Genomic DNA, 15107 nt, shown 5'->3' on the forward strand with positions numbered 1-15107 from the left:
AGCGCACGATTCAATTCTATAGGTGATTGATTATGAGTGGTGAACAGCCACTACCATAGTTTAACTCCTGAACAGACTTTAAATTTCGAGAGGTCTGAATGTGCTCCAGTGAAGGCGTCTGACTGTCTCAACTAGTGTTACACAACTGAAGATAGGCAGGGTGTAAGTTACTATTCTTTGTACCACGTATGTCAGTTTGCGAATCATCGTGTTGAACTCTGAATTGTTTTGAGCTGATGAATATTCAATGTATTGTTATCATAAAACGGACTTGGTTTCCAAGTATTTGATAACTATTTTGATTGGGGACTTCGCTACCATTCTCGTAACGTTCTCGATGTAACTTTACAGCATTTGATAAGAGTGCTTTTTGTCTCCATTTCAAGTGAATATTGTACAACCACCACCCATTTATTTTAGATGTCCTTTCTCGAATAAATATTATTCATAATAATTCTCTGTCGTCTACATCAATTACAGATGTTTGAGTAGAAGTCTTGTTATTAAATTATTCATTTAACGTTTATTTTGTATTTCTATGTATTTTATTAAATCACAAATATAGCCAGTACATAGACTATTTGACTGCACAATCAGATTTGCATGCCATTATTTGCAGCGAATTAGGTACGGGGCATGAAAGTAGACATTGCATGGCTTGATCCTATACTACATCGCGGAAATGTTTTTTAAACAGAGCCACGCATAGCTCCAGTACTCAATGTACAAGTAACTGCAGGCAAAGATGCAACTGTTTTGCTCGTGTTGGGTGTTGTTTGGAAGAGCAACTTCTCAGCAATAACCATTATGTAACATCGCATGTAATGTACAAAATTATTTCTTGTTGGTAATTCAAAATTTCGTAAACTTCACTTATATTATATGTATGTTCTTTTGCTTGTTTTTCTTTTTCCATAGCTTTTGATAATTAATTCATTTATATGTATTTGTGCTTTCGGGAATTTGTACTTGTTATCTTTGGCCATGATATTACTTTACTCCGTAATACGAGTATTTGTGCGTTCGCCATTAACGTGGCAGGCTCTCAGCCAATCAGGATGCAGTAAGTGCTAAGTTGTGTCCCATTGGCGGAAGTAGTACACAGCACGGAATATTTTAATCAGGAAGCGTTGTCTGACTGCAATGTGCGTTCACGCTTGAGAACGATAATGCGTTAATGTGCTCCGCACTTGTACAACTTCTTTATTAATTCAGCAAAACCGTGTAGATTACAGTCTGCGTGCAGTAGAGAATTTTTGAAGATTTACTTAATTTTTGAAAAAATATATATACATTTTTTCTGAAATTATGTTAGGATTTGTGATATTTCGTAGAGACTTTTACAGTAATTTGTCAGATCTTACCACACGAATAATGATTGCCTCAGATTTGTGTGTGGTGTTAAAGACTTTTATCAAAAGTTCGGTGACACAGTTTTAAAGGGAGATGTGATTACCGTGTTAGATGGAACTAGTAGAAATCGTAGTGAACTCTGTAAAGATTGTCACTGTATTTGTTCGACCTGTACAGGGTTACAATTTGTTTGATGTTCTCTTGATTACATAATAGTGTGTACAGTGTACTGAGAGATGCGACGGCGTAGAACTCGGGCACCAATGTCGCCGACGTCGACGACGCGCCGGGCAGCGGCGTTAGTGGTTCATCTTCCTCAGCTTGGCCTCTGATGGAAGCAGCGTCGACAGCACTCCGCAACCTGCCGGACAAGGGAAAGATCTAGCGAATATCGGCCACACGCAATCCGTATTGCCAACATTCATGATCGGCGAATGATATGTGAACCACTGATTTATATTCTGTGGAAGTCAGATCTTGTACACTACAACTGAATTGTACTGTTCTGGTAAACAATATCACAGGATCAGAAAATATTGCTGTATCTACGACACACAATATGTGATGAGAATTATCTTGTAGCGGTAACACCGTTTAGGATAGAGAAAGTTAGTTTTGTGCGATATTCGGAGCACGAGTTACAGCCATGTGCAGGCCAGGTTGCAGTAAGCTACGCATACCAGCAGTTGCGAAGGCAAATAGAGACCACGGGGACGTAGAACTGCCAGAGAGGGCGCACACGGCAGTTTCTATGGCACAAGTCACAGGCAGAAGAGAGCCACTGGGCAACCTAAGTGATATGCGTTTTTGACGTGAAGCGGTGCGTTGGCAAAACACAGGTGCACAGCCGAGTATAAGTAGGTGCCATTTCCTAACGAGATTCATTCTAGTATGGCAGCTCTCGTGGACGGCGGGGCTTATCACACCACCGGGCTACACGTGGCAACAGATAGGCCGCCAGCATCCCAGTCGACGGCACGTCATTGGTTCGAACCTCTGAGGCCGACGCGGGGTCCATAGCCAGCGGGGCGGGCCACTCTTCTAACACCAAATGTTGTGGCGACTTCTGCTGAATGTATCAGGATGACCAAATGTAGCAGGAAGACACCAAATGGATGGGGTTCCAGCAGGTGCCGTATTAAACCTTGGTGAGAACTTTCCAAATGATTTATTTGCTTCTAGTACAGCGCTCCGTTCACCTCGGTCTGCATCACAGGGGCCCCGCAATGCTGAGGAAGCACCCCAGCGGCCTGTGCAATGCCACGCTGTGTCGTGACAGCCTTGGCCGGCCCACTGAGTTCTGTGATGTCAGGATGGCTGCACCAACAGCTGACTCAGCAGCCACTGTCCCCGTTGACTCCACGCTGCTCTGCCGGGAGCTGTAGGCCGGCCCCGCTGCTGCTTCTTCCTCGCTGGCGCAGCTGAGAATGCGGCCGCAACGACCACCCATGATCCGGCGTCCGAATCTGTGGCCCTCGCCTTAGAAGAGCCGAGACGACTGCCCGCAGTAGCAAGCCAAACAGTGGCCCGCCATGGCTGGCTGCAGACCCTGCATCGGCCTCAGAGGGTCGAACCAATAACCTGCCATCGACTGGGCGCTGGTGCCCCAACTGTTGCTGCGTGTAGCCCAGTGGTGTGATATGCCCCACCGCCAGAGCTGCCACACTTTAATGAATCTCATTAGAAAATGGCACCTATTAATACTCGGCTGTGCACCTCTGTTTTGCTAACGCACTGCTTAGCGTCATGTACGGTTAACACTTAGGTTGGCCAGTGGCCCTCTTTTGGCTGTGACTTGCGCCATGGAAACTGCTGTGTGAGACCTCTCCGGCAGTTCTACGCCCCTGTGGCCTCTATTTGCCTTCACAACTGCTGGTATGCGTAACTTACTGCTATCCGGCCCGCACTTGGCTGTAGCTCGTGCTCCGAATATTCTTTAAGAAAAGATTTTGAAAGTAAATTCACGGTTCAGTGTGACTGTAGCGACTAATTTCATTCGGTTCTTTTGTTCGACTGAAAAAAAAACGACTGGATGAAAAACTATCGACTGACCAATCGATTGTTAAAAACAGCCGGTTGCTCCATCACTATGGGTGGGGTTTTCCCTAGGCCAAAAGATTGTGTGAGGTATCCTGTGTTCGATTCAAGCGAGTAGGTCTGGAGTGCCTCAGTGGCGCCAGCTCCAGTTCGGCCACTCACCGAAGACGAAGCCGCCCAGGATGGAGACGGCGAGCACGCAGCTGGACTCGATGAGCGCTCCCAGCATCAGCGACGTCACGAAGGTGCCCAGCCGGCCACAGCACAGGGACAGGCACACCGCCATCGCCCTGGAAGCACCGTGAGCACAGGGGTCGCGAGCTGTCCACAAGTGTACACATAGTACCAGCAAGCTTCTTATCAGTCATGGGACAGGAGAAGATGAAGAGGCAGAGGAAGCATCTGAGGAAGTTCAATGGGTAATTGAGTATGAAAGAGAGATGAAAGTCCAACAGTCATCGAGGATTGGAACGTGGTTGTAGCTGTATGAATAGAAAAAGGTGACAGGAAAATATGGGCGTGGCATTGCAAAAGAAAAAGAGGAAAGACTAACTGAGTTCTGTAGTAAATATCATCTACATATACATCTACATCTACATGACTACACTGCAATTCACATTTAAGTGCTTGGCAGAGGGTTCATCGGACCACAATCAACTATCTCTCTACCATTCCAGTCCCGAACAGCGCGCGGGAAAAACGAATACCTAAACCTTTTTGTTCGAGCTCTGATTTCTCTTATTTTATTTTGATGATCATTCCTACCTATTTAGGTTGGGCCCAACAAAATATTTTCGCATTCGGAAGAGAAAGTTGGTGACTGAAATTTCGTAAATAGATCTCGCGGCGACGAAAAACGCCTTTGCTTCAATGACTTCCATCTCAATTCGCGTATCATATCTGCCACACTCTCTCCCCTATTACGTGATAATACAAAACGAGCTGCCCTTTTTTGCACCCTTTCGATGTCCTCCGTCAATCCCACCTGGTAAGGATCCCACACCGCGCAGCAATATTCTAACAGAGGACGAACGAGTGTAGTGTAAGCTGTCTCTTTAGTGGACTTGTTGCATCTTCTAAGTGTCCTGTCAATGAAACGCAACCTTTGGCTCGCCTTCCCCACAATATTATCTATGTGGTCTTTCCAACTGAAGTTGTTCGTAATTTTAACACCCAGGTACTTAGTTGAACTGACAGCCTTGAGAATTGTACTATTTATCGAGTAATCGAATTCCAACAGATTTGTTTTGGAACTCGTGTGGATCACCTCACACTTTTCGTTATTTAGCGTCAACTGCCACCTGCCACACCATACAGCAATCTCTTCTAAATCGCTTTGCAACTGATACTGGTCTTCGGATGACCTTACTAGACGGTAAATTATAGCATCATCTGCGAACAACCTAAGAGAACTGCTCAGATTGTCACCCAAGTTACTTATATAGATCAGGAGCAGCAGAGGTCCCAGGACGCTGCCCTGGGGAACAGCTGATATCACTTCAGTTTTACTCGATGATTTGCCGTCTATTACTACGACCTGCGATCTTCCTGACAGGATATCACGAATCCAGTCGCACAACTGAGACGATACCCCATAGGCCTGCAGCTTGATTAGAAGTCGCTTGTGAGGAACGTCGTCAAAAGCTTTCTGGAAATCTAGAAATACGGAATCAACTTGAGATCCCCTGTCGATAGCGGCCATTACTTCGTGCGAATAAAGAGCTAGTTGCGTTGCACAAGAACGATGTTTTCTGAAACCATGCTGATTACGTATCAATAGATCGTTCCCTTCGAGGTGATTCATAATGTTTGAATACAGTATATGCTCCAAAACGCTACTGCAAACCGACGTCAATGATATAGGTCCGTAGTTCGATGGATTACTCCAACCACCCTTCTTAAACACTGCTGCGACCTGCGCAATTTTCCAATCTGTAGGTACAGATCTATCGGTGAGCGATCGGTTGTATATGATGGCTAAGTAGGGAGCTATTGTATCAGCGTAATCTGAAAGGAACCTAATCGGTATACAATCTGGACCTGAAGACTTGCCCGTATGAAGCGATTTGAGTTGCTTCGCAACCCCTGAGGTATCTATTTCTAAGAAACTCATGCTAGCAGCTGTTCGTGTTTCAAATTCTGGAATATTCCATTCGTCTTCCCTGGTGAAGGAATTTCGAAAAACTGCGTTCAATAACTCCGGTTTAGCGGCACAGTCGTCGGTAACAGTACCATCGGCAGTGCGCATGGGACAGGAGAAGATGAAGAGGCAGAGAAAGCACCTGAGAATGTTGAATGGGTATCTGAGAGACGATAATCGACAGTCATCGGGGATTGGAACGTGGTTGTAGGTGGATGCATAGAGGAAAGGTTACAGGAAAATATGGGCGTGGCATTGGAAAAGACAGAGGGGAAAGACTAACTATAGTAAATATCATATGGTAGTAGTGAATACTCAGTTCAAGGATTACAATCGGAGGACATAAAACTTGTCAGCATGACCAGGAAGGATTCAGGATCCACACTCATAGCAGTGGAAGTTCAAAAACATAACAAAATAATTTTTTTACATGTGTAATTTCATCATTTTATCACTTACTATTGGCTGCATTTGTTTCTATACACACACTTTTCTTAAGTAAGAGAGATTCTTCGATGAGTTTTGTGTAACATACAAACCATAATTACAGTGTATGAAACTCTAGAATTTTCCAAATCTGATAAGAACTGTGGTAAGAATTTTATATAATTCAATATAAAGTTTAAGTTTCTTTCTAAACATGAAGCTTAAAATGCAACAGCTCATTCATTTTTTCATAAATTAAATAAATTCTAGAATTTCATACAGCTGTAAGTACGGTCTGTATGCTGTGCAAAATTCAGTGAAGAATCTCTCCTACTTATGAAAGAAAGTATACCTATAGCAACAAATGCAGCCAATAGTTAGTGAAAAAAATGATGAAATTTCACATGTAAAAAAGTTATTTTGAGTTATGTTTTTGAACTTCCACTGTTATGAGTGTGAATCCTGAACCCTTCCTGGTCATGCTGACAAAGTTTTATGAACTTTTTGTAAAATTATAGGCAATGGAAATTAAAATGTCCTGTGGTGCCTCTCCTGCTCCAACTCGGTCCGACATCGTTCCCCCTGTAAACAAAAAAAAGGCTCTGAGCACTATGGGACTGAACTTCTAAGGTCATCAGTCCCCTAGAACTTAGAACTACTTAAACCTAACTAACCTAACGACATCACGCACATCCATGCCCGAGGTAGGATTCTAACCTGCGACCGTAGCGGTCGGGCGGTTCCAGACTGAAGCGCCTAGAACCGTTCGGCCACCCCGGCTGGCTCCCGTAAACAGCTAAAGCAGTTCTCACACTACAGACACGATTTACATGAAGTTGTAGGTGGATACCGACATGCCTCTGTGTGATACTGAAGATAGGAAAGTGTTCATGTAAGCATATATGTCAAGTGAGTGTGGCTGGTGGTGTACATTATTACAGCTAGTATCGGGTTGGGACATCTCGGCACTAACAGAATCGCCTAAGTGCATGATGGTAGCACCTATCCAGCTGCGAACATTAAAAATACATAATTAAATCCTGATGTAAATCAAATAGCCTTAGCTGTCCTCTACTCAGTGTCTGAATCGTTGTCTCATGCATACTACTCTTAAATGGTGTGATTGTGGAAGACCAGCAGTGATGGTGGGAAATCTAAGTCCAGCTCGACTTCTGTACTCTGCTCTAAGTTGGAGACATTCTCTTTAACGACTCATCGATCTCCATGCAGCAAGTGTTCTCTGACTTAACTCTCCGAAACTTAACTGGTTCTAGACTTGATGTGTGCCGTGTGACAAATGGTGGTCACATTGAACATTTATAAGGTTCTTGGTAAAACTGTGAGTTGCTCTTTCATTTGACATGTCATTTATAGCTGTAAGTTAAATATAATAAATACCATAAAGCGTTAAAATACCGATATTCATTTATAAACACCCTGTATATGGGATACACTGACAGGAAAAAGGGACAGAATGGTAGGAGATCTCTTAAGATATCACAGAACAGCTGTTATGGTACCAGAGGGAGTTGTAGAGACTAAAAACCGTTGAGGAAAACAAGAGATTGGAATACACCCAGCGCATAATTGAGGACCTAGGTTACAAGTGTTCATCTCAGAGTTTGTCACAAGAGAGGAATTAATGGCAGGCTGCCTCAGACCAATCAGAAGGATGATGATAAAAAAAAGTTGTTTCACTCATTGCAAATTTTCGTTGTAGCACCTGAGGTAGGTGGGGAAGGTGTCGATGACGACGCTATTGACGACGGAGATGCACATCCCGGAGAGTACGACGAACACCATGGGCAGCATCAGCACCTCCAGCTCCGTCTGGGCCCACATTGTGGCCACGCCGCATGCTCCGGACACCACCAGGCACACCGCTGAAACACGACACCATTCCAGATAGGGTCAGCTTGGAGTTGTCCAGCTGGACCTAGATGATAGCCACACTACACATCTAGGGCAATACCAGGCATACTACTTCACCACAGTACCATTGTAAATATGGTCAGTTGAGGGTTGTCCAGCTGGACCTGGATGATGGCCACACTACACACCCAGGAGAATGCCAGGCATACCACTTAAACATGATACAGTTCTAAATATGGTCAGCTCAGGGTTGTCCAGATGAACCTAGATGGTGGTGGCACTATACACACAGGACAATGCCAGAAATACCACTTAAAAATGATACCACTCTAAATATGGTCAGCTCAAGGTTACCCAGCTGGTCCTAAATGGTGACCACACAACGCACCCAGAATAATACCAAGCATACCACTTAAATATGATACTATTCCAAATTTGGTCAGCTCAGGGTTGTCCAGCTGGACAAACTACACACCCAGGACAATACCAGGCATATCAGTTAAACACAATACCCTTCTAAATATAGTCAGCTCAGGATTTTCCTGCTGGACCTAGATGGTGGCCACACTACACCAAGGACAATACCAGGCATACCACTTACACACAATACCATTGTAAACTGGTCAGCTCAGGGTTGTCCTGCTGGACCCAGATAGTGTCTACACTGCACACCTGGGGCAATACCAGGCATAATACTTAACAGCAATAAAATTCTAAATATGGTCAGCTCAGTGTTGTCTAGGTGGACATAGATGGTGGCAAAACTACACACACAGGACGATGCCAGAAACACCACTTAAACATGATACCATTCTGAATACGGTCAGCTCAGGTAGTCCAGCTGGACCTAGGTGACAACCACACTACACACCCAGGACAATGCCAGGCATACCACTTAAAAATGATAGCACTGTAAATATGGTTAGCTCAAGGATATCCAGCTGGACCTAAATGGTGGCCACACAATGCACCCAGGATAATACCAAGCATAACACTTAATCATGATACTATTCCAAATATGGTCAGCTCAGGGTTGTCCAGCTGGACATACTACACTCCCAGGACAATACCATGCATACCACTGAAACGCGATACAGTTCTAAATATGGTCAGTTCAGGGTTGTCCAGCTGGACCTAGATGGTGGCCACACTATACCAAGGACAATACCAGGCATACCACTTAAACACAATACCATTGTAAATTGGTCAGCTCAGGGTTGTCCTGCTGGACCTACATAGTGGACACACTACACACCCAGGAAAATATCAGCCATACCGCTTAAACACGATACCATTCCAAATATGGTCAGCTCAGTGTTGTCTGGCTGGACCTAGATGGTGGCCACACTACACACACAGGACAATGCCAGACATACCACTTAAAACCGATTCTGTTCTAAATATGGTCAGCTCAAGGTTATCCAGCTGGACCTAAATGGTGGCAACACTACACACCCAGGAAAAAAACCCAGGTATACCACGTAAACATGATACCATTCCAAATATGGTCAGCTCAGGGTTGTGTAGCTGGACATACTACACACTCAGGACAATACCAGGCGTAACACTTAAACATGATACAGTTCTATGGTCAGCTCAGGGTTGTCCTGTTGGACCTAGATGGTGGCCACAGTACACACCCTGGATAATACTAGGCATACCACTTAAACACGATACTGTTCTAAGTGTGGTCAGCTCAGTGTTTTTCAGCCAGACCTGGATGGTGGTCACACTACACACCCAAGACAATACCAGGCATACCTGTTAAACGCAATTCCATTCTAAATATGGTAAGCCCAGGGTTTTCCTGCTCGACCTAGATGGTGGCCGCAGTACACCAAGGACAATACCAGGCATACCACTTAAATACAATACTGTTCTAAGCTTAGGAAGCTCACGGTTGTCAAGCTGGACATAGATGATGGCCGCAGTACACACACAGGACGACACCAATCACATCCCTGCAATAAGGCGACATTACAAATAGGGTTGCTTTGGCGCTCGGATTGCAGTGTGTATGCTTTCCTGAAATCATGTCAGGCAAATGCAAATATTGCTTCGACACCAAATTTCATGTCTGAGGATAGTTCAACAAGTAAAGTAAGAAGAGCCCTTGCTGGTGTGTGAGTACCACATGTGAATTACATTCCATGTCTTATTATAAGGAATCATTAAATCCTTAGAACTGTTCTGATAGATGTGCTGTTATGCTTCAGAATACACTTTCAAGGTGGGGGACTGGCAGATACATGGCCGCCACTGAAGTGAAAAGTGTAGTACCGTATTAATGCAATTTATCAACAACTATTGGAAGTTTATGGGGTGTGTGTAAATGTAGGTGTGGTTTGCTACAGGAACTGCTCAAAGAAATGAGAAAACGTTAGAGTGGCCAAGCAAGTCTGCCTGATCTGACAATGTCTGACTTGTCCAAAAGTTGATCCAAGAAGACTGTCGTGATATGTAATGTGGGGTTCACATCAACTCAACTTTGCCCTCAGCATTGTAGTCGATATCGCGCACAACATACTGGAATAACAGAAGAAGTGTTCCCGCTGGCCACCATGGCAACTCTGAGATGACTGCACAGGCAGGCAAATGAGACTCACTCTCCAGCTGGTTGGAAAGTCCTGTATTTCTGCACAGTATAATCAGAGAGGGGAAATATTGTGGTATCATGTGATATTCGAGATGCAAAAAAGCGTGAATGTCATACAGACACCTATCATATTCCTCCTACGAGAATTTCAAAACGCCACGACCCGCAAAGACAGTTATAGTCACCATCAGTTGGGACACAGTGGATGTACAGCCAGTTGATATTTTGAGCCAAAGAGAGATCGTAAATGCTGCCAGATATTGTGCCAAACTGGGACGGTTGCAGCAGACTATTGGGAGGAAGCGACTGTTATTGTTTCGAACAGTATCGTGCTTTTGCAAGACAACGTCCGACAGCACACGATCTCTACTACACATGGTTTGGTTCTTTCGCTTCCGATAGGATGTATTGAAACACTCTCCACACAGCCCAGGTCTCGTACCAAGCGTGTGTGATCTCTTTGGACCGTTGGAGAAGGAAGTGAGGTTTTGATGATAGAATGAAGTCTTTCACGACTGGATGACATAGGTGCTGGTAAACCTTTCGGGATGTGAGGTGGTGGTCCAAGAAACTCTTCTACTCCTGACATTTCGTCCAGGACTGCGCTGGACATCCTCAGAGGCGCTTGTCCGCTGAGTCGTGGCAGGTAACCGGTCGGACGTCCGAGGGCGACATAAATACTGTAGGAAAGGGGGCATGGTCCAAGTAACACGTGATGACCAAAGATAATCTTTGTCAGAGATAAAAGTTAACTATCGATTGTCGTCATATCAAAGATAAAACTGTCTAGCGATTCTGCAGAGCTACTGTCCATACGTCGCTAAGTTTATTGCCTTCCCTTTCCTATTAAAATTATCCTGATGCTTATAAATTTCAGTGGCTTCTCTACATAATCGTGAATAATAATTTAACGTTGTAGAAAACTTCAATTCGTGGTTTCCTGACTGAAGAGCATTCTTCTGCTACAGCTGATTTCTCTATCTTTGCTGGTCGGCAAAGACTTTTATGATCTTTTGCTTTGTATTTACACTCCTTTTGGTAGTTCCAATATAAACTTCACCACACGTACATGGAATTTTGTATACACCCCATGTAGACAGAAGAGGGCGTGTACTCTTCACAGAGTCTAAAGACCGGTCTGATGTCATGTTTCTGTAAAATCTTACCGATCCGATCCGTTACATTTTTAATAAAAGGGAGAGAAACTGTATATTTTCGTCGCTGTAGTTCATCCCTGTCTTTCGGTCTTCTGTTCCTTGGTCGAAAATCCTCTTTACCTCTTTCTCTGAGTAGTAATTTTTCTCGAAATCCAGCTTCAGATGTCTTATTTCAGCGTACAGGTGTTCCGATGTGCATATCCATTCGTCTCTGTCGACAAGACTTTTAAGGACACCTCTCTTCTGTTCTGGATGGTGGTTGGAGTCTTTACGCAAATATGTGTCCGTATTTGTTACTATCCGAAAATATGTTCTAAACTTTCATCGGACCGTCTCCTAACTAAGACACCCAAGAAAGGCACTCTGGCGCTGCAGTCTGGAACCGCGAGACCGCTACGGTCGCAGGTTCGAATCCTGCCTCGGGCATGAATGTGTGTGATGTCCTTAGGTTAGTTAGGTTTAAGTAGTTCTAAGTTCTAGGGGACTAATGACCTCAGCAGTTGAGTCCCATAGTGCTCAGAGCCATTTGAACCATTTTGAAAGGCACTCTGTTATCATTTTCCATTTCCATGGTGAAGTGGATTTTTTGATTAATTTTATTTAGATGATCAAAGAATTCGTCCAAAGCCTGTCTACCATCGGACCAAACCACAAATGTGTCATTTACGACCCGGTACCAGCGAGATGGTTTCTTGTTTGCTTTGTCCAGAGGCTATTGTTCGAATTTCTCCATACAGAAATTAGCGATCGCAGTACCTAATGAATTACCCATTGTTACACCATAAAGTTCCACTGGAACTGACTCCAAGTAAGGCAAGGTCTAAAAAGACCAGTCAAATCTCCTGGAAAAATATCCGTAATAAAAATCATAACTTCCTTAACTGGAATCACAGTGAATAAGGACAGTATGTCAAAACTTACAAGAATATCTTCAGGAGCCAGAATTCGGCCTTCAAGTTTTTCAATAAAATGACGCGAGTCTTTTATACACGACCGGCCCTTAAAATTGCTACACCAAGAAGAAACGCAGATGATAAACAGATATTCATTGGACAAATATATAATACTACAACTGACATGTGATTACATTTTCACGCAATTTGGGTGCATAGATACTGAGAAATCAGTACCCAGAACAACCACCTCTGGCCGTAATAACGACCTTGACACGCCTGGGCGTTGAGTCAAACAGAACTTGGATGGCGTGTACAGGTACAGCTGCCCTCAGCCACCATTGACCAGACGTTTTCAATTGATGAGAGATCTGGAGAATGTGCTGGCCAGGACAGCAGTCGAACATTTTCTGTATCCAGAAAGGCCCATACAGGACCTGCAACGTGCGGTCGTGCATTATCCTGCTGAAATGTATGGTTTCGCAGGGATCGAATGAAGGGTAGAGCTACGGGTCGTAACACATCTCAAATGTAACGTCCACTGTTCAAAGTGCCGTCAATGCGAACAAGAGGTGACCGAGACGTGTAACCAACGGCACACCATACTATCAGGCCGAGTGAGACGCCAATATGGCGATGACGTATACACACTTCCAATGTGCGTTTACTGCGATGCGACCATCATTATCCTTTAAACAGAACCTGGATTCATCCGAAAAAATGACGTTTGCCATTCGTGGACCCAGGTTCGTCGTTGAGTACACCATCGCAGGCGCTCCTGTCTGTGATGCAGCATCAAGGGTAACCGCGGCCATGGTCTCCGAGCTGATAGTCCGTGCTGCTGCAAACGTCGTCGAACTGTTCGTGCAGATGGTTGTTATCTTGCAAACGTCCCCATCTGTTGACTCAGGGATCAAGACGTGGCTGCATGATCCGTTACATCCATGCGGATAAGATGCCTGTCATCTCGACTGCTAGTGATACGAGGCCGTTGGGATCCAGCACGGCGTTCCGTATTACCCTCCTGAACCCACCGATTCCATATTCTGCTAACAGTCATTGGATCTCGACCAACGCAAGCAGCAATGTCGCGATACGTTAAACCGCAATCCCGACAGGCTACAATCCGACCTTTATCAAAGTCTGAAACCTGATGGTACGCATTCCTCCTCCTTACACGAGGCATCACAACAACGTTTCACCAGGCAACACCGATCAACTGCTGTGTATGGGAAATCGGTCGGAAACTTTCCTGATGTCAGCACGTTGTAGGTGTCGCCACCGGCGCCAACGTTGTGTGAATGCTCTGAAAAGCTAATCATTTGCATATCACAGCATGTTATTCCAGCCAGTTAAATCTCGCGTCTGTAGCACGTCATCTTCGAGGTGTAGCAATTTTTATGGCCAGTAGTGTATATGAGTCTGTTTTCTGAATATATGATTGTAAACGAGTTGCCAGATATCTTACTATTTCATACGTGGGAGAATTGATGGCACTATGGGTCTCAAAGGAAAATCTGTTTTATGAATATTGGTTACAACACACAGCGTAGGACATGTAGCTTCACTCTTCAACCAAGCTCTTTTATCTCTTTTTTGAATAGAGATACATGACATAATCAGAGTATTTGTTTTCCTCAGTACGCTGATCGTAGGGCCCATCGTGAGTTTTTGTACTGTCCTGACGTTAAAAGGTTCAAAATTTTGCTTCGATAATCGTCTGTATTCACAACAGTAGCATTCCCTAAACCAGATTGGTAAGATTTTGCAGAAACATGACATCAGGCCTGTCTTTAGACCATCAAAGAAAATAAGTCAAGTACTCTTATGTAGGACTGACATAATAGTATTTTCGGAACATAGTAAGTGCTGCATTCCATATGGAAGCTGACTGTGCTTGATACTTTTACGACTTGTGAACTTATATCAGCCATGCAATTGTTGTGTCACAGCAGGACACACTGCAAGAATCCTTGGCAATTTTTATCGTGGTGTAGTTTTTATCTGTTCCACATTAGGATATGGAATGAAAGGTTGGACAAGCATGGGCATAACTTGTAGTGACTAGGTTGTGCCACCATTGCCTCAGTTGCCTGGTATCATTATTTCTCGGAATTGTTGTCAGATGTATGGTCATAATTCTCATTATACATTCTCCAACTGATGTTTTACATTTGAAAATGCCGACGTAGTACGTTGAAACCGGTAATGTAAGTCCTTTCTTTAAAGAAAAAAATTGTGTACTGTGACTATGGCGTCACTATTGCGATGTCAAATGAACCTTTAGCTTATATTTAGTCACCCTCCTTACGACAATTATGTCTGAATTTAGAGACAGGTGCACAGTCATCTTGCATTTCTTTGAACTTCCTACCAGTGTCATCTTGAATACTTCGGCGACTGCATCACCAACTAGTGGCGGATGCTAGAGTGGTGGATTATAGTAATCATAGAGACACTGCTGACAACCATCACTGCTCACTGGTGACCACTCCCAATTCCTGCATGTTACTGAAAAGATTCCAGAATATATTGGCAACATGGACATTGTAGGTCTCTCTCCGTATATCTTGTGATTCCAGGTATTTTACTTCTGTTGTTTCTTATTTTTATATGATTTGTCTGTTTTACAT

The 15107-nt window shown here is 44.0% G+C and overlaps 1 protein-coding gene across 1 annotated transcript in view; it reads right to left on the reverse strand.

The window, feature by feature from the left end:
* Positions 1 to 1494: 1494 nt before the first annotated feature.
* LOC124552279 (synaptic vesicle glycoprotein 2A-like) overlaps positions 1495 to 15107 on the reverse strand; it is a 160095-nt gene continuing 146482 nt past the window's right edge. Inside the window, exons 10-12 of the mRNA XM_047126557.1 lie at positions 7680 to 7839; positions 3553 to 3680; positions 1495 to 1714 (exon numbers count right to left, since the gene is read on the reverse strand). Coding sequence (XP_046982513.1) covers positions 1653 to 1714; positions 3553 to 3680; positions 7680 to 7839 — 350 coding nt within the window. The 3' untranslated portion in view covers positions 1495 to 1652. The remainder of the gene's footprint in view (positions 1715 to 3552; positions 3681 to 7679; positions 7840 to 15107) is intronic.

The sequence above is a fragment of the Schistocerca americana genome, chromosome 10, assembly GCF_021461395.2.
Source record: "Schistocerca americana isolate TAMUIC-IGC-003095 chromosome 10, iqSchAmer2.1, whole genome shotgun sequence".
Lineage (NCBI taxonomy): Eukaryota > Metazoa > Arthropoda > Insecta > Orthoptera > Acrididae > Schistocerca > Schistocerca americana.